Raw genomic sequence first — 25,764 nt, 5'->3', positions numbered from 1 at the left:
GTGCTCGAGCCCCGTAGCACCTTAGAGACCGAGAAGGGTTTGGGGGTATGAGTTTTCAAGTCAGTTCTAGCTGCTATTCCAGTCATAGTATCTATTTGTGGGTTTTTATTTTATTTTATTAAAACCCCAGTGATATTAATCTGGGAAATGTATTTGGCATTCTCAGCCGTGTCAAATCATGTGACCTTGACTCACAGGAACAGTTTTGGACTGCTTTCAGCTCTTGCATGGTGAGAATCTTTCGTGTTCAGAATTGGGTACCTTTTTGACAGAGGCTAAAGCTAAAGCTGGCGATTCGTGACTTCGCACTGCAATTCGTAACTGTATTGAAAACCTTTTGGGGAATATTGACCTAGTCTTTGAGCAATGTGTAGCTGTAGTCTGGGGGGCGTTTGGGGTCAGTACTCTTTCTCTGTGTAAAGGGTTATCAAGTCTCAGCTGGTTTTTGGTGGCCCCAGTGAGGGGTTTTCAAAGCAAGTGGTTAGGCAGAGATGATTTGCGATTGGCTTCCTTCGCAAAGCCTTCTTTGGCGGTCTGGGGATGGAGAGCGGTCAGCCCTGCTGAGCTTCCGAAATCTGATTCGATTGGACTGTATTATACCGTTCCCCATCCCCAGATCAGTTCTGCTGGGTGGATTATTCATAAGCAAGTGACCCGGGCCTCATTAAGGCAAGAAGTCCTCTCTGAGTTTGGTTGGATAAACATACAGAGTAGAGGTCAATCAGTGGATCTTAGCCACAGCGTATTGTTGGAACTCTCTGTCTGGGGCAGTGATGCTCTGTGTTCTTCTGTTTTAAACAATTTTATTGATAACGTATGGTAATAATTTCCGTTAATAACTTCTTTTCATCTATCCCATATGCTTCTTTCTAATCACCCCTCCCCCCCGTTACTTGACCCCCGCCAGTGTTATTTACTCAAAATACTAACATTAAAAGGTACAGTTAATTACTAAGAACTAAAATTACGGTAACATTCTTCTTTCTTCTAAAGTTTAATCATTATCAAAAATTGTCCAAAGTCCTTTTACTTTCCACTTGTCTTCTACATAACTTCTAAATTTTTCCACTCCCTTTTAAAATCTTCTAAATCATAGTCTCTTAAAGTTCTTGTTAATTTGTCCATCTCACTCCATGTCATAACATTTACAATCCAATCCCATTTGTCTGGTATTTTTTCTTGCTTCCATAACTGCGCATATAGTGTCCTAGCAGCTGAAAGCAAGTACCAAATTATAGTTCTATCTTCTTTTGGAAATTTTTCCATTTGTAATCCCAACAGAAAAGTCTCTGCAGCTTTCTTGAATTCATATCCCAAGATGCTAGAAATTTCCTGTGATGCTCTGTATTCTTGGTGCTTGTGGGGAGGGGCCCAGTGGGAGGGCTTCTAGTGTTCTGGCCGCACTGATGGACCTCCTGATGGCACCTGGTTTTTTTTGCCTACTGTGTGAGACCGTGTGTTGGACTGAATGGGCCATTGGCCCTGAGCCGCTTCGGTGGGAAGGGGGGGATATAAATTGAAATATATAAATAGATAGATAGATAGATAGATAGATAGATAGATAGATAGATAGATAGATAGATAGATAGATAGGCCTGATCCAACATGGCTTCTCCTATGTTATGTCTGGGGCACTGATGCTCTATATTCTGGGAGCTTGGGGGGGGGCAAAAAATTGGAGGGTTTCTAGTGTCCTGGCCCCACTGATGGACCTCCTGATGGTGCCTGGGTTTTTTGGCCCCTGTGTGACATAGAGTGTTGGACTGGATGGGCCATTGGCCTGATCCAGTATGGCTTCTCCTATGTTCTTATGTCTGGGGCAGTGATGCTCTGTATTCTTGGTGCTTGGCGGGGCACAGTGGGAGGGCTTCTAGTGTCCTGGTCCCACTGATGGACCTCCTGATGGCACCTGGGTTTTTTGGCCTCTGTGTGACAAAAGAGTGTTGGACTGGATGGGTCATTGGCCTGATCCGACATGGCTTCACTTATGTTCTTATGTCTGGGGCAGTGATGCTTTATATTCTGGGAGCTTGGGGGGGCAACAGTTGGAGGGTTTCTAGTGTCCTGGCCCCACTAGTGGACCTCCTGATGGCATGTGGGGTTTTTATTCATTGTGTAACACAGTGTGTTGGACTGGATGAGCCGTTGGCCTGATCCAACAAGGCTTCTCTTATGTTCTTCTGTCTGGGGCAGTGATACCATGTAGTCTTGGTGCTTGGGTGGGGGGCACAGTGGGAGGGCTTCTAGTGTCCTGGCCCAACTGATGGACCTCCTGATGGCACCTGGTTTCTTTGGCCACTGTGTGACACAGAGTGTTGGACTGGATGGGCCACTGGCCTGATCCAACATGGCTTCTCTTATGTTCTTATGTGACACAGAGTGTTGGACTGGATGGGCCACTGGCCTGATCCAACATGGCTTCTCTTATGTTCTTATGTGACACAGAGTGTTGGACTGGATGGGCCATTGGCCTGATCCAACAGGGCTTCTCTTATGTTCTTATGTGATACAGAGTGTTGGACTGGATGGGCCACTGGCCTGATCCAACAAGGCTTCTCTTATGTTCTTCTGTCTGGGGCAGTGATGCCATGTAGTCTTGGTGCTTGGGTGGGGGGCACAGTGGGAGGGCTTCTAGTGTCCTGGCCCAACTGATGGACCTCCTGATGGCACCTGGTTTCTTTGGCCACTGTGTGACACAGATTGTTGGACTGGATGGGCCACTGGCCTGTTCTAACATGGCTTCTCTTATGTTCTTATGGTTACATCCTATTTAGATTCTGTATTGAATGTCAAAACCCTTTACTCGAGGGTAAGCAGGGAAAAGAGCAGGCCCTTACCACATGACTGCTTCTCCACAAAGGTTTTGAAATGCCATCCCCCCCCCCCAAAAAAAAGAAAAGAAAGAAAAGAAAGCGCTGAGATGCTGGCTGCGCTTCCTCAGGTTCTCCACTGAGATTGTCAACATCAGCGACTGATGCAAATGGAAGTTCTCCATGTGCCAGCAGGACAGATCCCTCCCTTGTAGGTGGTTAGTGGCATCTCCTAAGGGCAGCTGTTTTTTAGCCGGTTGTTGGATACTGACTGTGCAGTAGAGACGCCTGCTTCGTGCCGGAGCCCGAGTTGTAAACCAGCCCAGCGTAAACAGCCACACCCCCTCCAGTATCATAAAAGCCTTCCTTTTAAATAATCATTCAGTATAAAGCCAGGTACACTTCAATAAAACGTTTCTATAAACGTTAAAGAGCTCTTTGGTGAGAGAACCTGCTGTTAACAGTGTTGCGGAGAAAACTCAGGTCTGATCAAGGCTTGAGCTGAAGTCGTCATCGCTCCAGATAAATTTGGATTGTGTTTTGTTAAGGCCTTGAGTGCACAAATGGAAAAATAACCATCACAGAATGTCAGTTATGCTGGGTAAGCTGAAGGTCCCTGCTTTCTCTCTCTGCAGGCTGTGTTTTGGGAACGGCAGTGCTTTTGATTACTGGGGGAAAGAATTCAAAAGGTGCCCTTACTTTCAAAGTACAAAATTTTGGGCTGTAGGACACCTTACTGGTGTGGGGCCCAGTTTGAAAAGGGCAGCATCCGCTCAGGTTTTTTCCTCCACTTTGGCTGCCGAACTGAGGCTTTTGGGGAGATGGGAAGCATCCATCCATCGCCCTTGAGTTATCCGCTGTCCACGTCATTAGTACATTCTTTCTCATACCAAGTCTGGTACAGTCTTCTCGGAAAAGGTTCAGTCCAAGCAGGTTAGCAAATGGTCGTGAGTCCGCAAAAGATTTACCTGTCCAAGGTTAGCATATGGTCTGGGTTGCCCTACAGAGACCGCAAGAGAGTTTTCCCTGCTTTCCCTTGAATGTAATAACTTGTGTCATTCGATTTTGACAATAGTGGTTGACAAGCCAAAACTGTAGGAGACATGTAAAATACCTTTAATTTTTTGTTTATATCCCCTTGGGGCACTCTGCCACTTAAGGCTTTGCACGTTAGCAGGATATAAACTCTTCGGAGAGCCAGTTCGGCGTAGTGGTTAAGTGTGCAGACTCTTATCTGGGAGAACCGGGTTTGATTCCCCACTCCTCCACTTGCACCAGCTGGAAGGGCCTTGGGTCAGCCAGAGCTCTGGCAGAGGTTGTCCTTGAAAGGGCAGCTGCCGTGAGAGCCCTCTCAGCCCCACCCACCTCACAGGGTGTCTGTTGTGGGGGGAGAAGATATAGGAGATTATAAACTGCTCTGAGTCTCTGATTCAGAGAGAAGGGCAGGGTATAAATCTGCAATTCTTCTTACGCAGTTTACTAAGATAAACAAACAAGAGAAATTGATGAAAAGAAGTTATTGAAAGGTAAAATGGTTATCAACTAGATAACAGCCCTTCATTGTTGTTTTATTATTCTACTATTGTAATGCTGTATTTATGTTATGTGAGCCGCCCTGAGCCTGCTTCGGCGGGGAGGACGGAATATAATTTTAAAAATTATTATTATCCTTTTCAATCTGGCTTTCAAGGCCGGCATTCAGGATAGAGGTGGCATTCTTGGTGCTGCTGGACAACCTCCGTCTTCAGACGGATAAAGGGAACGTGTCTTTATTGCTGTTGTAGGAGCTGTTCTATCAGGAGCCTTTTATATTGGAAGCCATATGCTGCTGAGATGCCTAGAACGTGTGCATTCAGCTAAATCCAAACAACAAAAAATTCCTTATCGGTATTTTCCAGATATTCTTTCCCATCATCTCCCTGTACAAACCCCCACGGCAGTTCCGGTTCTCCCAAGTTCCTTCTCTCCATCTGCTCTTCAAAACAAGTCAGAACACCCCTTGTCCAGTTTTTTTCATAGCGGCACCATAGAAGAGCATGCTTGAAAATGTTCAAAAAGCTCAGAGCTCTACAGCGTTCAGAAGGAATTGCAAAACAGTGTTATGCAGAAGAGCACATGGTAATGGCTGAATTCTGGTCCGGTTCTGGCCCTCTCGCTTTGCTGTTTTTAGATGCTTCATTGTTTCAAATTTGATTCTTAAAATATGGTTATCCGCTTTGAGATCCTGTTTAGGGAGAATGGCAGTTATACAAAGATTTGGCAGCGTTGTTTTTAAATCCTCTCTCACACAAGGGAGGGTTATTGTGATATGCAGCTCCAAGCAAAAGGTAACATTCATGGATTTTGGGGCAAGGGGTCTCAGGTGGATTTTACCTTTCAATAACTTCTTTTCATCAATTTCTCTTGTTTGTTTATCTTAGTAAACTGCATAAGAAGAATTGCAGATTTATACCCTGCCCTTCTCTTTGAATCAGAGACTCAGAGCAGCTTATAATCTCCTATATCTTCTCTCCCCACAACAGACACCCTGTGAGGTGGGTGGGGCTGAGAGGGCTCTCACAGCAGCTGCTCTTTCAAGGACAACCTCTGCCAGAGCTCTGGCTGACCCAAGGCCATTCCAGCAGGTGCAAGTGGAAGAGTGAGTAATCAAACCTGGTTCTCCCAGATAAGAGTCCGCGCACTTAACCACTACACCAAACTGGCTCGCTTATTATAGGGAGGCTCATGACCCCTGGGGGGGGGGGGCAAGGTTCCTCTTCAGCTACCCAAGAGAAGCGACCGACGGGGCTCCTGCGTCCTCCTCTGGTGATCGTTTTCTCTACTCCTTTGGGGAGAGGGTTGTTTTGTTCATCTAGTTACCCACCTGGAGTCCCAGTGAGAAAAGTGAACTATAAAGGAAGTAAGCCAACAAATAAGAACATAAGAGAAGCCGTGTTGGATCAGGCCAGTGACCCATCCAGTCCAACACTCTGTGTGACACAGTGGCCAAAAAACCCAGATGGCATCAGCAGGTCCACCAATGAGGCCAGGACACTAGAAGCCCTCTCACTATGCCCCCCCCCCCAAAACCAAGAATATGGAGCATCACTGCTCCAGACAGAGAGTTCCAACAATAGCTACTGATGGACCTCCGCTCAGTATGTTGATCCAATCCCCTCTTGAAGTTGGCTATGCTGGCAGCCGCCGCCACCTCCTGTATTTTCCAGATATTCTTTCCCATCATCTCCCTGTGAGGTGGGTGGGGCTGAGAGGGCTCTCACAGCAGCTGCTCTTTCAAGGACAACCTCTGCCAGAGCTCTGGCTGACCCAAGGCCATTCCAGCAGGTGCAAGTGGAAGAGTGAGTAATCAAACCTGGTTCTCCCAGATAAGAGTCCGCGCACTTAACCACTACACCAAACTGGCTCGCTTATTATAGGGAGGCTCATGACCCCTGGGGGGGGGGGCAAGGTTCCTCTTCAGCTACCCAAGAGAAGCGACCGACGGGGCTCCTGCGTCCTCCTCTGGTGATCGTTTTCTCTACTCCTTTGGGGAGAGGGTTGTTTTGTTCATCTAGTTACCCACCTGGAGTCCCAGTGAGAAAAGTGAACTATAAAGGAAGTAAGCCAACAAATAAGAACATAAGAGAAGCCGTGTTGGATCAGGCCAGTGACCCATCCAGTCCAACACTCTGTGTGACACAGTGGCCAAAAAACCCAGATGGCATCAGCAGGTCCACCAATGAGGCCAGGACACTAGAAGCCCTCTCACTATGCCCCCCCCCCAAAACCAAGAATATGGAGCATCACTGCTCCAGACAGAGAGTTCCAACAATAGCTACTGATGGACCTCCGCTCAGTATGTTGATCCAATCCCCTCTTGAAGTTGGCTATGCTGGCAGCCGCCGCCACCTCCTGTGGCAGTGAATTCCACACGTTAATCACCCTTCGGGTGAAGAAGGACTTCCTTTTATCCATTTTAACCTGTCTGCTCAGCAATTTCATCGAATGCCCACGAGTTCTTGTATTGTGAGAAGAGGAGAAAAGTACTTCTTTCTCTTATGCATGAACAAAATGTCTCTGGCTTGTCTGGATGAAGAGAAAAGAAGGGCCAATCAGACCCCCCCCCCCCGGCCCCATTTCCTGGGGGGACGGCTCCTCGTCTGCTTTGGTTCTTGATTGACGAAGCTGTCCGATTGCTGAGTGGAAGTAACAGGTGGTTCCCGCTCCACCCTCCAGTGCTACTTATCCCAGAAGATGGATATTACCTTCAGTGTACGTTTTGTGGCTCCGTCCAGGAACCGCCGTCTCACAAAATCCTCTTAAAGATGGCAACACGGAGCCACAGAAAGGCCCAAATGCACCAAAGCCACAGAAAGGCCAAATGCACCAAAGCGCAAACTGGGACTACTGGACTCACACAGCCGAGTCAAACCCCGCACAGTTCCTGACCCATGGGCAGAGAGCAGTTACAGAGAAAATCCGTTCCACATGACTTGCCCCACACATTCCTCCAGCCCCCACCCTTAACGGCTTGTGGGGCAGCCATGCTACCACTTCTTGCTAGCAAACCTGCAGCATCGCCTTCGGCTGGAACAGAGAGTAAGTGGTAAAGCCGAGAAAGATGGCAGAGAAGAGGCCCTTCGACTAGCAAGCTACTTGAACAGGAGTCTGTTACGACTTAAGGCCCTGAAAAGTTGCAGGAATGTCCAGTGCAATGAACGAGCTGCTTACATAAGCTAGCTAGCTCAATAGCAATACGCATGAGATATCCCGGAGAGAAGTCAAAGCACCACCGGGTTGAGGCAATTCTGGAAGGCAAGAGCGTGTTTACAGTCAACAATGTCAATCACAAACTCTCATGACTCACGCTGGCCTTTGGCATTTTGCACGTCAAGACTCAAAGAACCAGAGGAGGAGAGCAGACGAAGGAGAAGAAGAAATTGGATTTATATCCTGCCCTCTACTCCGAATCTCAGAGAGGCTCTCAACTTCCTTTATCTTCCTCCCCCACAGCAGACACCCTGTGAAATGGGTGGGGCTCAGAGAGCTCTCCCAGAAGCTGCCCTTTCAAGGACAGAGTCTCAGAGCGGCCTACAATCTCCTTTCCCTTCCTCCCCCACAACAGACACCCTGTGAGGTGGTTGGGGCTGAGAGGGCTCTCCCAGAAGCTGCTCTTTCCAGGACAGAGACTCAGAGTGGCCTACAATCTCCTTTCCCTTCCTCCCCCACAACAGACACCCTGTGAGGTGGTTGGGGCTGAGAGGGCTCTCCCAGAAGCTGCCCTTTCAAGGACAGAGACTCAGAGCGGCCTACAATCTCCTTTCCCTCCCCCCCCACAACAGACACCCTGTGAGGTGGGTGGGGCCGAGAGAGCTTTTTACAGCAGCTGTCCTTTCAAGGACAACTCTCGGGAGAGCTATGGCTGACCCAAGGCCGTTCCAGCAGGTGCAAGTGGAGGAATGGGGAATCAAACCCGGTTCTCCCAAATAAGAGTCCTCACACTTAACCACGACACCAAGCTGGAGGACAGTTAAGAGGACAGGAGGACAGTTAGCCATTACATGCGCACCCAATTTTGTGGCGCGAGACAAGTTCAAAACTGTAGGTTGTTGCGAAGCAGACAATATCACACTATAAGTCAGCTAGCACAACATTCTGACAGATAGCGATGACCTTGAGAGACAGAGACTGTTGGAAGGCCCACGTACTTTCGTTTCCCAGTAGCAAAGCAGGTGTTTCAGAACAGCGCAGGAATAAACGCAACATTAACATGGCAGGGGATCTTGACAACTTCTATGTGTTATTAGGTTGGTCCTAATAAAGGTATTTATTTAATTCATTTGTATTCGATCTTCTCTCCAGTGGGGTCCCAGAGTAGCTTACAAGGTTCTCTTCTCTTCCATTTTATCCTCATCACAACTGACAGTGTATGACTGGCCCAGGTCTCATGGCACAATTTGGGGATTCAAATCCAGATCTGCTAGAAGCTAGCCTGATGCTCTTAGCCTGATGGGGGCACATTCGGCCGGGTCTTCGGACTCTGCACTGGCTTCCAGTAATGTACCGAGTTCGGTACAAGGTGCTGGTCATTACCTTTATAGCCCTATATCGCCTGGGACCTGCCTACCTGAAGGACCGTCTCTCCCCATATGTTCCCCAGAGAGTACTGAGATCGGGAACCCAAAACCTTATCGCCATCCCCGGGCCAAAAGAAGCTCGCCTAAAATCTACTAGGGGCAGGGCCTTCTCTGTTATGGCCCCTACATGGTGGAATCAGCTGCCGGAGGACGTGAGGGCCCTGCGGGACCTTGTTCAGTTCCGCAGGGCCTGTAAGACAACCCTCTTCCGGCTAGCCTATACCTAACTGATATGAGAAACTAAATGTAGCTTTACCAGACTCCTCTTATACATACTGTTGTAATGTTTAATGTTTCTAAGGTTTTAAATGTTTTAAATGCTTATATATCTAAATGTTAGTTTAATTTTATGTTTGACTTTCTGTTGTGAGCCGCCCTGAGCCACTCCGTGGAAAGGCGGGATATAAATCATAAATAAATAAAATAAAAATAAAACCACACTGGCCCTCTCATATACTACGTGGATGGTGTTTCTGACCCGCCTTGAGTAAGTCTAGCTTGTGATCTTTTAGAACCTAATGATGGGATGGAGGAAGACTCTATCCGCTAGACTGCTCTTCCATTTCACAATATTTTGTGTTGGGAATGGTTAACTTTTGGGATGCCTTTCAGTATTGCCTTTAAAGGCACAAGATCTCCAAAGTGTTTCTTTAAAAGAGTGGGAAAATTCCATGGGTTGATTTACGAGGCAACCTGAATTCGAGGCCAGAAAAATCTTGTTGAGCAGCCAGGCATTGCAAGGTTAATATTTTTTATTAGTAAATAAATGGTCTGGTCTGATGAGCAGCCGTGTTAACAGCTGAGGACGGCCTCGGTGAACCTAACTTCCATAATATCTCCCCAGCCCCGTGCAGAGACGTGTTGCCCTCTGTTCAAGAAATCACCCAAACGTCTCAGTGTTTGCCCTCCCTCCCTTTGTGGAAAGCCAGCTGCAGACTCAAAGCTCGCAGGAAGGAGGGGGCTGGAAGTACAACTCTCCAGCTCCAAGCACAGAGCTATGCAAATCCCTCTGGCTGGAGTCACACAAGGGCTTCCCGTTCCCCACCTTGCTAGAAGGTTGCACCCAAAAGGGGCAGAAACTGCTAAGAACCAGAGGGCTAGAAAGGAGACTCTTAAAACAGGCTATAAATTCCCAGGTTATGAGGAAGGAAGGAAGGAAGGAAGGAAGGAAGGAAGGAAGGAAGGAAGGAAGGAAGGAAGGAAGGAAGGAAGGAAGGAGAAGACTGCAGATTTATACCTTGCCCTTCTCTCTGAATCAGAGACTCAGAGCAGCATACAATCTCCCATATCTTCCTCTATAACAGATACCCTGTGAGGTGGGCGGGGCTGAGAGAGCTCTCCCAGAAGCTGCCGTTTCAAGCATGGAGTCTCAGAGTGACCTACAATCTCCTTTCCCTTCCTCCCCCACAACAGACACCCTGTGAGGCAGGTGGGACTGAGAGAGCTCTCCCAAAAACTGCCCTTTCACAGGCAGAGTCTCAGAGCAGCCTACAATCTCCTTTCCCTTCCTCCCCCACAACAGACACTCTGTGAGGTAGGTGGGGCTGAGAGAGCTCTCCCAGAAGCTGCCTGTTCAAGGACAGAGTCTCAGAGCGGCCTACAATCTCCTTTCCCTTCCTCCCCCACAACATCTCCCCATAAGATGTTGTTAGCCGCCCTGAGCCTGCCTAGGCGGCCTACAATCTCCTTTCCCTTCCTCTCCCACAACAGACACCCTGTGAGGTGGGTGGGGCTGAGAGGGCTCTCACAGCAGCTGCCCTTTCAAGGACAACTCCTGCGAGAGCTCTGGCTGACCCAAGGCCATTCCAGCAGGAGCAAGTGGAGGAGTGGGGAATCAAACCTGGTATTCCCAGATAAGAGTCCACACGCTTAACCACTACACCAAACTGGCTCTCTTGTGAAAAGAAGCTCTTTTGTGCTTACCATAAAAAGGCACAAGCTATGAAAGACAGAACATTTACCTGAGGGCTCCCTCTTGCCAAAGGGGTGAGGGACAATGTGGAGAAGTCCCAGCCATTAGGACTAAGATAATGATGAACTGTGACATTGTCAAGGAAAGCTAGCCTGTCTTATATTCTTATATTTGGAATGTTCTAAGCCTGATCTCTGGAAGCATATCAAGTTTAATTGGTTTTGCAATCTGAAGGGCCATAACAGGAAGAAGCAGCGGGTAAACTCATCATCCCTGGTATTCAGCAGCTCAAAAGTAGCAACCACTTCTGTAGGAGCAGCCGCTAGGTCACAGATGTCAAACAGGCAGCCCAGGAGCCGAATCAGGCCCCCAAGCAGCTAGCTCATGTCTGCTTCCTTCTCCCTGTGTCTTGCTTCCTTTTGCATCTCAGCTTGCTTCGCAATGCTTGCTCGATCGCACAGGAGCTAAAGAACAAAGCCTCTGTTTTCTCCATTGGGTGAGGCTCCTCCCCCTGGCCCCCTGGGGAGGGAGGAAAAGAGCCAGAGCTTCATTTGCCCAGCTCCTTGGATCCTGTGGGAGAGATACAAAGAAAGCACCTTTAAGGCCTGCCAGTATTAATGTTTTAAGCATGTTTTATTTTAAATTAAAAAAAATTTTTTTAGTAATTTTTGTCTGCGTCCTTTAAAAAGTTTATGTATCTGCTACCTAATCTTAAATTTCGTAGGCCTGCGAGATAGAGCTGTTCTGCCAGACCTATGGTTGAGGCAGCGGGTGTCCTATTATTCCATCATTTGGCCTCCCTTGTGGTGACATTGTGCTTTATTACAGTGCTATCTTATTGTTATTACCATCGTTTAAGGTGGGCCCACAACTGGTTACTACTGATACGCTGTGCCCTGTCCCCCGGTGGTGCATTTTATTTATTGTTTTTACTGTTTAATTTTAATATGGTGTTTTAACTTTGAAGTGTAGGCTTTTTATTGTTATTATTATATGTTGTGATCCGCCTTGAGCACTTTTAAGGGAAAAGGCGGACTATAAGCCTCCTACTGAATAAATAAATAGGCACACATGGCCCAGTCCGACATGGCGTGGCTCGACGAAGTCTCATTTATGTCAGATACGGCCCTCATAAAAAATGAGTTTGACACCCCTGGGCTAGATGGAGCTAAACATGGGATTCCACAGAGCAGGCGATGAAACTCTGAACATAAGAACATAAGAGAAGCCATGATGGATCAGGCCAATGGCCCATCCAGTCCAACACTCTGGGTGTTTTCGCACTCACCTTCAGCCGGCGCCGCGACCCTCTTGACGACGGAGGATCTGTGCTGATTTCCCACACGAAGCGCTGGAGCAACCAGAAGAGCCGCCAATTTCCGGCGCGAAGCCCGCTCAAACGCAAATCGCCAGGAAGCAGGAAAACGCTTGAGCGGGCTTCGCGCCGGAAATTGGCGGCTCTTCTGGTTGCTCCAGCGCTTCGTGTGGGAAATCAGCACAGATCCTCCGTCGTCAAGAGGGTCGCGGCGCCGGCTGAAGGTGAGTGCGAAAACACCCTCTGTGTCACATAAGAACATAAGAGAAGCCATGTTGGATCAGGCCAGTGGCCCATCCAGTCCAACACTCTGTGTCACAGAAGAACATAAGAGAAGCCATGTTGTATCAGGCCAATGGTCCATCCAGTCCAACACTCTGTGTCACATAAGAACATAAGAGAAGCCATGTTGGAGCAGGCCAATGGTCCATCCAGTCCAACACTCTGTGTCACATAAGAACATAAGAGAAGCCATGTTGGATCAGGCCAATGGCCCATCCAGCCCAACACTGTGTCTCATAAGAACAGAAGAGAAGCCATGTTGGATTGGGCCAGTGGCCCATCCAGTCCAACACTCTGTGTCACATAAGAACATAAGAGAAGCCATGTTGGATCAGGCCAATGGCCCATCCAGTCCAACACTCTGTGTCACATAAGAACATAAGAGAAGCCATGTTGGATCAGACCAATGGCCCATCCAGCCCAACACTGTATCTCATAAGAACAGAAGAGAAGCCATGTTGGATCAGGCCAGTGGCCCCTGCAGTCCAACACTCTGTGTCACATAAGAACATCAGAGAAGCCCTGTTGGATCAGGCCAGTGGCCCATCCAGTCCAACACTCTGTGTTACATAAGAACATCAGAGAAGCCACGTTGGATCAGGCCAGTGGCCCATCCAGTCCAACATTCTGTGTCCCATAAGAACAGAAGAGAAGCCCTGCCACTCCTGTGGCAGTGAATTCCACATGTTAATCACCCTTTGGGGGAAGAAGGACTTCCTTTTATCTGTTTTAACTCAACTGCTCAGCAATTTCATCGAATGCCCACGAGTTCTTGTATTGTGAGAAAGGGAGAAAAGGACTTCTTTCTCTACCTTCTCCATCCCATGCATAATCTTGTCAACCTCTATCATGTCACCCCTCAATCAACGTTTCTCCAAGCTAAAGAGCCCCAAGCGTTTTAACTTTTCTTCATAGGGAAAGTGTTCCAAACCTTTAATCATTCTAGTTGCCCTTTTCTGGACTTTTCCCAATGCTATAATTTTTCCAGTGCTGAAGAGTCACTGGCGGCAGACATTGTTACCCAGTTTGCTTTTGGCACCCCTGGAAAGTGGGAGGAAGGAGGGCATTGTTGCAGAGCAGAGACACGGAACAGCCATGGGGTCTTCCTGATTCGTGGGGGCCAACCCACAGGAGCAAGGAGGCCTTTGAGTTCATTCCTTCACCCCATGAACTGCGGAAGGAGTGGCGCTTCCTACATCCTTCCCCGCGTGGTGGCGTCAAGCCGAGATCTGGCTCGATCTGCAAGTTTAGGATTGGGGTAATATATTTGCTAAGCTTTACATAGACGGAGGGTGGGAACTTATTTAATCTTTTTTTTGTTGCTGTTGAAATACCAGATCATAATCTCATTTTCCTTGGTATTTATGCCACCCCCGCCCCCACCGTGTTTACAGAGGCAGGCCAGGGGTGGTGGTGTGGCAGAACATATTGTGCCAGGCTGGACCACAAGATCACGGGGGGTGACGTTTTGCTACTGCAGCCGTTTCCTTGCTTTCCAGAAGAGCTGTGAGTCTCAGGAAGCTCGCCGTGCAGTCCTGTGCAGAACTACTCCAGTCGAAGCCCATGGGACCGAATGGGCTCCAGTTGGCATAACTCTACTAGAGATTCCTTTGCCTGGCCCTTCAGGCAGGAACAATTTCAGCACTAAGTGCCTGTTTGGTGTAGTGGTTAAGTGTGCAAACTCTTATCTGGGAGAACCGGGTTTGATTCTCCACTCCTCCACTTGCACCTGCTGGAATGGCCTTGGGTCAGCCATAGCTCTGGCAGAGGTTGTCCTTGAAAGAGCAGCTACTGTGAGAGCCCTCTCCAGCCCCACCTACCTCACAGGGTGTCTGTTGTGGGGGAGGAAGGGAAAGGAGATTGTGAGCCGCTCTGAGACTCTTTGGAGTGGAGGGCGGGATATAAATCCAATATCTTCTTCTACTTCTTTGTATTTATAGTTACCACCAGGCCCTGAATTCAGCAGGAGCTCACAGGAGCACAGCTCCTGAACCTTTCCGAGGGTTCCCCCTCCTCCAGAGAGCCAGTTTGGTGTAGTGGTTAAGTGTGCGGACTCTTATCTGGGAGAGCCGGTTTTGATTCCCCATTCCTCCACTTGCACCTTCTGGAATGGCCTTGGGTCAGCCAGAGCTCTAAGTGTGCAGACTCTTATCTGGGAGAACCGGGTTTGATTCCCCACTCCTCCACTTTCACCTGCTGGAATGGCCTTGGGTCAGCCAGAGCTCTCGTAGGAGTTGTCCTTGAAATGGCAGCTGCTATAAGAGCTCTCTCAGCCCCACCCACCTCATAGGATATCTGTTGTGTGTGGGGGGAGGGGGAGGTAAAGGAGATCGTGAGCCGCTCTGAGACTCTTGAGTGGAGGGTGGAATATAAATTCAATGTCGTCGTTGTCTTCTCCTCCTCCCCACCTTCCTTGTCCATTGAATAGTAGGTGCAGCTGCATAACAATCCCTGTATTAGGAGAGCGGGCAGCAAACCAGCCACCAAGGGCTTTGCCCACGCCCCCAGCAGCCCACATTAGCCCCTGGAGAAGCCATGCCACCTTTTTTCCACTGCTTATGTGATTTTGGGTGGCGGGTAGCTTGCTGGCCTTTTGACTGAGGGGTGGGGCCGCCAAAGAGAGCCCCAGGTGATCGAGGCCTGCTTGGGCTGGCTGGATCTCTAGCCAGCCCAAGCAGGCCTCGCTCACCTGGGGCTCTCCTTTCTTGAATCGGGTGGCTTTTGGCTGTTGGGGGTGGGCGGCATATCCTAATGAATTATGCTAATGAGCTCCACCCCCTACTTTTCTACAAAACGACCCCTGGTTACCCCACCTATCGCCAAAGGGCTCAAGGCAGCTCACGGCAAAGAATCAATTGCGTTTAAAATAAGACTGCTATAAAACACTTAAAAAATAATCCACAAATCCCCCCCAAACTAAATAGGCACAAACAACATTATCTTTATTATAAGCCACAAAACCACTGTTAATTGTCCTCCTGGGTAAACCAAAATGGACCCGAAGGCTTTTGTAAATGACGGGGTTTCAAGCTTTCCCAAGAGAGCTCAGAAACGGGGCCTATCCAGAGGCCTAAGAGAAGAAAGAGGCGCTTGCCACGTTTGAGAGTAGCTTCGGGCTGTTGCTGGTTCAAGGGGTTACTCATTACAGAACTGGGCTGGCTTCACCATGCAGGATGAGGCTAACCGCAAGCAACACCACAGAATTATGGTTTTGAGCTGAAGTCGGCTGGTGATTAGCAGTGATTATCTATACTGCTCTAAGCAAGTCCAGACTTGAGCGACTGTGACTTGAGGTTTGTTAACACCCCGTGTTTGGTAGTGGCGGTTTTGATGTGCGCTGGACGCCAGGCTGATAGCAGTGCATACTTCTCAAAAAAACTCACCGTGCTAGCAAATTATTATGTCTATTAAATAGTATACAGTTCTTTACAACAGTTCTTCACAGATTTATAAGCACAACAGCTTTTTTGATATCTTTGGAAGGACGGTGGCTCAGTGGTAGAGCATCTGTTTGGTGAGCAAAAGGTCCCAGGTTCAGTCCCTGGCATCTCCAACTAAAAAAGGGTCCAGGCAAAGAGGCATCAAAAAACTCCGCTTGAGACCCTGGAGAGCCACTGCCAGTCTGAGTAGACAAGACTGACTTTAGGGAGAGATGGTGGCTCTGTGGTAAAGCATCTGCTTGGTAAGCAGAAGGTCCCAGGTTCAATCCCCAGCATCTCCAACTAAAAAGAGTCCAGACAAGTAGGTGTGAAAAACCTCAGCTTGAGACTCTGGAGAGCTGCTGCCAGTCTGAGTAGACAAGACTGACTTTAGGGAGAGATGGTGGAAAGGAGATTATAGGCCTCTCTGAGACTCTGTCCTTGAAAGGGCAGCTTCTGGGAGAGTCCTCTCAGCCCCACCCGCCTCACAGAGTATCTGCTGTTGGGGAGGAAGGGAAAGGAGATTGTGACTGCTCTGAGACTCTGATTCAGAGAGAAGGGCAAGGTATAAATCTGCAGGTGTCTTCTTCTTCTATACACACTTCCTCAGGCAAAGTGAAATGAAACTTATGACTCTATACATTTTTTATATGCATACTGATAATTTTCATATTTTGAATAAAACATTGTTGGTTTTAATGGTTCCCGGCTGGCCCCCCACTTTGTTCTTTCCATGGTAGTCTTTGCTTGGCGGCTTAAACCGCTCTGAGTCTCTGATTCAGAGAGAAAGGCGGGGTATAAATCTGCAATTCTTCTTCAGTTCTTCTTTGTTTAAAGTATTCATGTAGGTAAAATTGAATTTAGGAGCAGATTTAAATTTTGAAATCGCTGAAAAGTTGAAAATGGCTAAAGAGAGATTCCATCTGTTTTGTCGGTGACGGTAGACTATAGAATATTTCACACATATAAGTGCCGCTGGTCAGATTTCAGCCAGAGCTGGGTCCAGTTGAACCCGCGTAACCCCCGGCCGCCACCTTGTTTTTCTGCCTCCTACCCATGAGCGAGTCTTGTGTAATAGCAGCAGATCATGGAATTAATTAGCTTGCAATGTATTCTTGAACACTAGTTATGTGGTGGGGGTGGAGGGTGGATGTGATAGAAAATTACCTGCTTGGCTATTCATTGGCAAAGGACAACCTCAAAGAGACCAGACTCTTAATGTTTCAAAAGCCTCTTTCCTCCTTCTAAAAGGTAAAGGCAGTCTCCTGTGCAAGCACCAGTTTTTTCCGACGTCGCATCACGGCGTTTTCACGGCAGACTTTTTTACAGGGTGGTTTGCCATTGCCTTCCCCAGTCATCTACGCTCCCCCCCCCCACAAGCTGGGGACTCATTTGACTGATCTCGGAAGGGTGGAAGGTTGAGTCAACCATAAGCTGGTTACCTGAACCCAGCTTCCACTGGGATCGAACAGGATTCCAAACCTCGTGCGTGTGTAGCCTGTGTGTGTTGCATACTGCAATATGAAGAATGTTTCCTTCGTTTGAGCCCTTTTGAGCTTAATAAGGCCCAGATCTTGATGAAGCAGAGTGCCCATCCTCAGACTCCTTGTGTGACTTGATAATACATAAGTTAAAAATTTCTGGCTCAGAGGAAGTAGATGTTCAAGAGAAAGGTTCTTCCCTAGTCTTTTCCACGTCAGGGCAGTTTTCTGTCTGCTGTAAATTTCTTGGTCTTGAGCAATGTTCCCTCTAAGCTGTGGAGTCTTGCGAGCAGAAATCTGACTTTGTGAGTTGTGAGTAACCAATTTGGCTGCTGCATAAATTAGTTTGCTCTGAGGCCATCCTCCCTGAGGTATGACAAAAAATGTGTGTGAGCTGGAGGCTAAAAAACTCCAAGCTAGCTCATACTAACTCAGACCGATTCCCCACTAGCCTTATGCCGCTCAAACTCTCCTCTTCTCCACGGGGCTTCTGTCAGATTTCACACTCTCTGCCCCGGGGATGCAACTAGCTCTGCCTCTTTTGCGCAGCAAACAAGATCCTCTAAAAATCGGTTTCTCTTTGCTGCCCCAAAAAGACAAAGCGACGGGAGTCCCGCAGAGAAGAGGAGCATGAGAGCGGAATAAGGCTAGTGGGGAATCGGTCTCAGTTTAGAGGAAATGCTGCTCTTGAGCATTCTGTCGTGAAATGCTGTGGCCCAAATGGGTTTTTAGTGCCTTAAGGAGAACTAGGCCCAAGAAGTGTGAGCTGAATTTCCTGAATTCAATGAATCAGATCAGCCAGTATCATAATGCCCCTGTATAAATTGATGGTGCGGTCTCATTTGGAATACTGTGCACAATTCTGGTTACTGCACCTCAAAAAAGGATATTATAGCATTGGAAAAAGTGCAGAAAAGGGCAACTAAAATGATTTAAAGTTTGGAACACTTTCCCTATGAAGAAAGGTTAAAACGCTTGAGGCTCTTTAGCTTGGAGAAACGTCGACTGCGGGGTGACATGATAGAGGTCTACAAGATTCTGCATGGGATGGAGAAAGCAGAGAAAGAAGTACTTTTCTCCCTTTCTCACAATACAAGAACTCGTGGGCATTCCATGAAATTGCTGAGCAGTCTAGTTAGAATGGATAAAAGGAAGTACTTCTTCACCCAAGGGGTGATTAACATGTGGAATTCACTGCCACAGGAGGTGGTGGCGGCTACAAGCATAGCCAGCTTTAAGAGGGGATTGGATAAAAATATGGAGCAGAGGTCCATCAGTGGCTATTAGCCACAGTATATTATTGGAACTCTCTGGGGCAGTGATGCTCTGTATTCTTGGTGCTGGGGGGGGGCAAAGTGGAAGGGCTTCTAGCCCCACTTGTGAGCCTCCTGATGGCACTTGTATTTTTTTTCCCAGTGTGTGACACAGAGTGTTGGACTGGATGGGCCATTGGCCTGATCCAATATGGCTTCTCTTATGTTTTTCTGTTTGGGGTAGTGATGCTCGGTATTCTTGGAACTTGAGGGGGCACAGTGGGAGCGCTTCTAGAATCCTGGTCCCACAGGTGGACCTCCTGATGGCACCTGGTTTTTGTGGCGACTGTGTGACACAGAGTGTTGGACTGGATGGGCCATTGGACTGATCCAACAGGGCTTCTCTTACGTTCTTATGTGACACAGAGTGTTGGACTGGATGGGCCATTGGCCTGATCCAACAGGGCTTCTCTTATGTGACTCAGAGTTTTGGACTGGAGGGGCCATTGGCCTGATGCAACAGGGCTTCTCTTCTGTTCTTATGTGACACAGAGTGGTGGACTGGATGGGCCATTGGCTTGATCCAGCAGGGTTTCTCTTATGTTCTTATGTGACACAGAGTGTTGGACTGGAGGGGCCATTGGCCTGATGCAACAGGGCTTCTCTTCTGTTCTTATGTGACACAGAGTGTTGGACTGGATGGGCCATTGGCTTGATCCAGCAGGGCTTCTCTTCTGTTCTTATGTGACAAAGAGTTTTGGACTGGATGGGCCACTGGCCTGGTCCAACATGGCTTCTCTTATGTTCTTATGTGACACAGAGTGTTGGACTGGATGGGCCATTGGCCTGATCCAACAGGGCTTCTCTTATGTTCTTATGTGACTTAAAGTGTTGGACTGGAGGGGCCATTGGCCTGATCCAACATGGCTTTTCTTATGTTCTTATGTTCTGAAAAACTCTTTCAATAGCTGTGTCTATCCCCAAACTATTTTGAGTGATCAAGGAGAGGAACGTCATTTGGGACAGAAGCTCTCCTCCGCTGTGCTTGAACACCTGAGCAAACCTAATGAGCGGTTATCCCCATATTTCCTTCTGCCCTGCATTCTGTGAATTTTGAACTGTCCTCTCCCCCTCCCCCCCAGTACAGTTCGCTTGGTCTGCTGTCAAAATGAGCAGGTGTGAGTGGGGGACAGGTTTTTTCGCTTTTAGCTGACATCAGTCTTGGCTTCCTTGGAGTAACTTACCTTATAAACAGGCCAGGGCTATAGCCAAGATTTCAGGTTTGGTGGGCCCCACAGCAGAATTTGTTGTTGGGGGGGGGCACCTGGTTTGGTGGCCCTGAGCTCTCCACACTGTAAGCTGCCTTGAGAGCCAGTTTGGTGTAGCGATTAAGGGTGCGGACTCTTATCTGAGAGAACAGGGTTTGATTCCCCACTCCTCCATTTGCAGCTGCTGGAATGGCCTTGGGTCAGCCATAGCTCTCATAGGAGTTGTCATTGAAAGGGCAGCTGCTGCAAGAGCTCTCTCAGCCCCACCTACCTCACAGGGTGTCTTTGTGGGGGAGGGAAGGGAAAGGAGATTGTAGGCCTCTCTGAGACTCTGTCCTTGAAAGGGAAGCTTCTGGGTGAGCTCTCTCAGCCCCACCCATCTCACAGGGTGTCTGTTGTGGAGGGAGAAGATAAAGGAGATTGTGAGCTGCTTGGAGACCCTGAAATTCAGAGTGGAGGGCGGGATATATATCCAGTGTCTTCTTCTTCTTCTTCTTGAGTTCCACGAGCTAACTCCCCTTCATGCCTGGGCAGTCACAGCAGCTCTGCTCCCCCCACCCCTTTCTTATGTGCCCCCCTCTCATAGAGAGAGTGACCTCTTGAACCTCCCGCCCCCTGCCCTTGCTCTGCATGCTCTGTTAGGGAAGGAGGGCGAGAAAAAAGCGAAAAGACCAGCAGGAATGCTGCCACTTGTGTAGCGTGGCGATTAGCAAAGGGGACAGAATGGGGATTCTCCAATGGACGGCCCATACAATTGGTAGGGGGGAGGGTTGAAAGGACGGGCCTGGCCCCGCTCGGCTCCACTGTAGCTACAGGCCTGAAACAGGCCCTTACTAAATGAGGTTTCTAAGTTGGGATGTTTGCTGGTTGGAGAATATGGGATTTTTTGGTTTGTTTTTTTTAGTGAATTTCTATTTCACCCTGCCCCACGAATGGGCTCAGAGCAGACTACAAAATACAACATCACAACACTTTAAGACATTAAAAATCAATAAAAGCAATATATTAAAACAAGTAGAAGCCTCCTGGTTCAGAGCAGAAGGGTATAAGTTAGAAAAATTTCCAGCTGGCCACTATTAAAGATGTCATATTTCAATTGGGCCTCACTGTACTGCTAGTATAACAGAAATGGGTCTGGGGAAAGTAGCCAACGTTCCAACTTACAAAACGTTGCAGCTGGAAATTGTAATATCCCCATGTGGAAATGTACTTACAAATGAAGATCTGTCTGCATGTTGTTGGCATTAAAAAAACCCACCGAACTTGGAATGTTTTCTTAAAAACTCTTTTTGTCGTTTCTGCTTCTTGCCCAGTTTGTGACAGCATCGACATCCGGAACAACATGACCAAGTTCAGTTTGCTTGAAAATTGTACTGTAATTGAGGGACACCTGCAGATCTTGCTGATGTTCAAAACCAAGGCTGCGGACTTCCGGGATCTCAGCTTCCCGAAACTGACCGTGATCACGGACTACTTGCTGCTGTTCCGGGTCTATGGCCTAGAGAGCTTAAAAAAGCTGTTCCCCAACTTGACCGTCATCCGAGGGACTCACCTCTTCTTCAACTACGCCTTGGTCATCTTTGAGATGGTTCACTTGAAGGAGATTGGCCTCTATAGCCTTATGAACATCACCCGCGGCGCTGTGAGGATAGAGAAGAACGACGAACTCTGCTATTTGTCCACCATTGACTGGTCTCGGATTTTGGATTCTGCAGAAGACAACTACATTAAGTCCAACAAGGACGACAAGGAGGAGTGCGGAGACATGTGCCCCGGAGTGGCGCAGGGGAAAGGCAGCTGCCCGCCTACTGTCATCAACGGCATTTTCATCGAGCGCTGCTGGACCCATGAGCATTGCCAGAGAGGTAGGGCCGTTCGACAAGGTTTATTTATTTATTTATTCCGTAACTTATATCCCGCCCTTCCCACAAGTGGCTCAGGGCGGCTTACAACAAATAATAAAACAATAAAATCGGAACAAATTAATACATTTAAATTCAAACATTTAAAACCTAAAAACCTTAAAATTTTACATTTTACATTAAAACCGTGCAGTATAATCACAAAAATCTAAGATCTAGAAAGCTACATTTGTCCAGTCAGGCGTAGGCTAACCGGAAGAGGGTCGTCTTACAGGCCCTGCGGAACTGAGTAAGATCCCGCAGGGCCCTCACCTCTTCCGGTAGCTGGTTCCACCACATAGGGGCCGTTGTGGAAAAGGCCCTGTCCCTAGTTATTTTGAGGCGCACTTCTTTGGGCCCGGGGATGGTGAGAAAATTTTGAGTCCCAGACCTCAGTACTCTCTGGGGAACGTGTGGGGAGAGACGGTCCCTCAGGTAGGCAGGTCCCAGGCCATATAGGGCTTTATTTATGTAAAACATCTTCATGCCGCCTTTCCACCTGATCAGGCTCCCATAAAGGTAACGGTAGTCCCCTGTGCGAGCACCAGTCCTTTCCGACTCTGGGGTGACGTTGCTTTCACAACGTTTTCATGGCAGACTTTTTAAGGGGTGGTTTGCCATGGCCTTCCCCAGTCATCTACGCTTCCCCCCCCTGCTTGCACAGGGGAGGGACTACCATATCTGAGAAACGGGTCAGAAACCTCAGATGGTGGCGGCAACCAAAGCAGGGCCTCTGAAGAGACATGCCTTGCACAGGCGTGCTCAGGGGCAACCCTGCCACTAGGCAAACGAGGCAATTGCCTAGAACGCCGGCCTTCTGGGGAAGCCGAATTGGGCACTCCCATGTCACTCGGTGACGTTGTCAGTACTGGGGGGCGGGGGCGAGGTGCCAGAGCTTAGCCTTGCCTAGGTTGCCAGAGAGTCTAGGGTCAGCCCTGGGTGTGCTGCCAGTTTCATTCCATCTAACTACTCTGATGCTCAGGGTCCGGGGTGGTTTAATGAAAGAGCCACATAGAGTAAATGTCAGATGTCTGAGAGCCTCAAGCCAGGCAGGCAAATAGATGGGGGAAGGAGGGAGGGAGGAGAGGTGGAAAGAAAGCAACTTTAACTTTAAATGTATTCTCCAAACCACTGGCTAGCTTTAAAGAGATTTAAAGAGAGAGAGATGCCTTCTCCAAGCTGGCCAATAGGGCTGTGGGGGCTTCAAGAGTCACACAGTATGTGTGAAAGAGCCACATGTGGCTCCCGAGCCACAGTTTGGCCACCCCTGCTCAGGGCGGTGAAACTAAGACCGATTCCCCACTAGCCTTATGCCATTCTCACGCTCTCTTCTCCGCGGGACTTCCGTCGGATTTCTGCCCTGGGGCTGGCCAATAGGGCTGAGGGGGCTTCAAGAGTCACACAGTATGTGCGAAAGAGCCACATGTGGCTCCCGAGCCACAGTTTGGCCACCCCTGCTCCGGGTGGTGAAACTAAGACCGATTCCCCACTAGCCTTATGCCGTTCTCACGCTCTCTTCTCCGCGGGACTTCCGTCGGATTTCGCACTATCTGCCCTGGGGCTGCAACTAGCTTTGCCTTTTTCGGGCGGCGAACAGGAACTGGTTTTTAGAGGATCTTGTTTGCTGCGTGAAAGAGGCGGAGCGTGTTGCAGCCTCGGGGCAGCTTGTGCGAAATGCGACAGAAGCGCCACCGAGAAGAGGAGAGTGAGAGCGAGGTCAGGCTAGTGGGGAATCAGTCTAACTCTCAGTCCATCTGTCTTTGGGCATAGGTTAGTTGGCTATTTATTTAAAACATTTCTATCCTGTCTCTCTCTCTCCCCAAAGGACGCAAGGCAGGTTACAATAATAACCCCCCCCCAAAAAATGTACAGATGACGAGTTTAAAATGTACAGATTTAAACGCGTAATATGTACAAACAGGAATTAAAAAATAAGCCGCAGACAGATAACTGGGCTGATCTGAAGCTGCAGGGGAAAGTTTGAGAAGTAGCCTTTTTGGGTCTTAAAGATACAACTGGACTGAATTCCCCCCTCCCCCTAAAAATAAGCTTAAAATACATTTGCTGGGTCTGGTGCTGCTCTGCATCTTCAAGGACGTGGAATCACCCCCCACCCCTTCCTGGTGGTGTAGCCTGTGCCAGTTTGGTGTGGCTTCAGTGGCATCTTCACATAGGACTTTTTGGGCTGCTCATGTCATTCACTCATTCATTCATCCATTAGCTGGATTTATATCCCGCCAGGCCTCGGATTCAGCAGGAGCTCACAGGAGCACAGCTCCTGAACCTTTCTGAGGGTTCCCCCTCTTCCTCCCCACCTACCTACCTACCTTGTCCATGGAATAGGAGGTGCAGCTGCATAACAATCCCTGGATTAGGAGAGCGGGCAGCCAGCCAGCCACCAGGGGCTTTGCCACAGCCCTCATGAACCCCTGGAGAAGCCCAAACCACTGGTGGCTTGCTGGCCTTATGACGGGTGGGCCGGCCCAGGAGACCCCCAGGCAAGCGAGGCCTGCTTGGGGTGGCTGGATCTCTAGCCAGCCCAAGCAGGCCTCGCTCACCCGGGGCTCTCCTTTCTTGCATTGGGTTGCTTTTGGCTGGGGAGGGGGTGGCATATGCTAATGAGCTCTGCCACCTGTTTTTCTACAAAACGATCCCTAGGTATAAGAACTTTACTGAAATTATATAAAGCGCATACATAAGAGGCATCTTTACACAGAGGTTTTTCCTCTTTTCTATTCTAGTGCCCATTTCTGTGTGACTTTTTTGTTTACCCGGTATCCTGCCCGCCCCACAAGCAGGCTTCGGGCAGGTAACGACAAATTTAATAAACATTAAAAAGCAGTTCACACACAGATTTTAAAAACAATTAAACAACTTAAATTAAACATTGTTGACCACGGAGTCAGATGATTGGTCCATTGAGCTCTGTTTTTGTCATGTTCTCAGGGGGCAGGCAGGCAGGAGTCCAAAGCCAGTCCAAGGTCAAAGTCCAGGAAGTCAAGCAGGAGCCAAGTCGCCAATGCAGAATCACAAACCGGAATCAGAAGTCAATGTCCAAAAGCCAAAAGGTCAGGGTGCCAAGGAAGTCAAGCAGGTCAGGATCAGGAAGGAGCATGGATGCAAGCCAGAGAATAGACTTGTTGCTTCCACAAAGTTACCAGGTCCTGGGTGGGAACTATATGGGAGTCTCAATCAGCCTGCTTCCTGGGTGGCAGTGACTCTGCTAGAACTCAGGGCTGAGAGACCTGAAGTCTCGGCGTGCCTCATGTCTTCGCTCTGAAAGTTCTTTCCGGAGCCTGCTTCGAACTCTTGAGATGGGAGGAGGAGAGCTTGGAGGAGTCTGATCGTCAACAGCTGACACTGGTGCCTGGAGAGCGATTGATGGGCCAGCTGCTGTTTGTTCAGCTGAGGAACTGGCTGGCAACTCTTCCAGGTCTGTTAACCCTTCCAGCTCCTCCTCGTCAGGGCTCATGACAGTTTTCACTTCTGTCACTGGCAGCAGCTCTCAGGGGGGTGGGGTCTCCTAACCCTGCGGTCTGGTTAGCTTCTGATGTCAATGATTGAACCAAGAAAGGCCTGCGTGTGCTTTTCTGGCAGGCAACTTCTGGGCACATGATTTTTGGCCCAGGCGTGAATCCTCAGCCAGAGGTAGTGACACAACTGACTGAAGAATGGCTGATTTAAGAAATTTGGAGAGAGTCTTGGGAAAATCTGGTGGCAGGAAGTGACATTCTTAGCCCCACCACCTCCGAACAGGTCCAGCTGCCTCCGATGGCACCCTGCCAATCAAGTATCACAAAAACAAGAAGAAAAATCACATGAACGATAGGCAAACCAAAAGCCCCTGAAGGTATATGTGATCTGAATTACTAGGCTGTAATGTCCATATCGTATATCAAAGTCTTTAATAAACCAGACGTCTCATAGAAATGTCTCTCACAGGTGTAGTTCACAGTAGAACAAATACATCTTCAAGTTCCAAAAATTGTAGATTGCGACAGGATTGT

The 25,764-nt window shown here is 48.5% G+C and overlaps 1 protein-coding gene across 1 annotated transcript in view; it reads left to right on the top strand.

The window, feature by feature from the left end:
* INSR (insulin receptor) overlaps nucleotides 1-25,764 on the top strand; it is a 138,500-nt gene that overhangs the window by 4,645 nt on the left and 108,091 nt on the right. The window contains exon 2 of the mRNA XM_060233110.1: nucleotides 21,170-21,721. Within this exon, the coding sequence (XP_060089093.1) occupies nucleotides 21,170-21,721 (552 nt within the window). The remainder of the gene's footprint in view (nucleotides 1-21,169; nucleotides 21,722-25,764) is intronic.

This window comes from Heteronotia binoei, chromosome 2 (genome assembly GCF_032191835.1).
Source record: "Heteronotia binoei isolate CCM8104 ecotype False Entrance Well chromosome 2, APGP_CSIRO_Hbin_v1, whole genome shotgun sequence".
Classification (NCBI taxonomy): Eukaryota; Metazoa; Chordata; class Lepidosauria; order Squamata; family Gekkonidae; genus Heteronotia; species Heteronotia binoei.
Note: the sequence above shows the minus strand (reverse complement) of the source record. Positions and strands in the feature narration are given on the sequence as shown.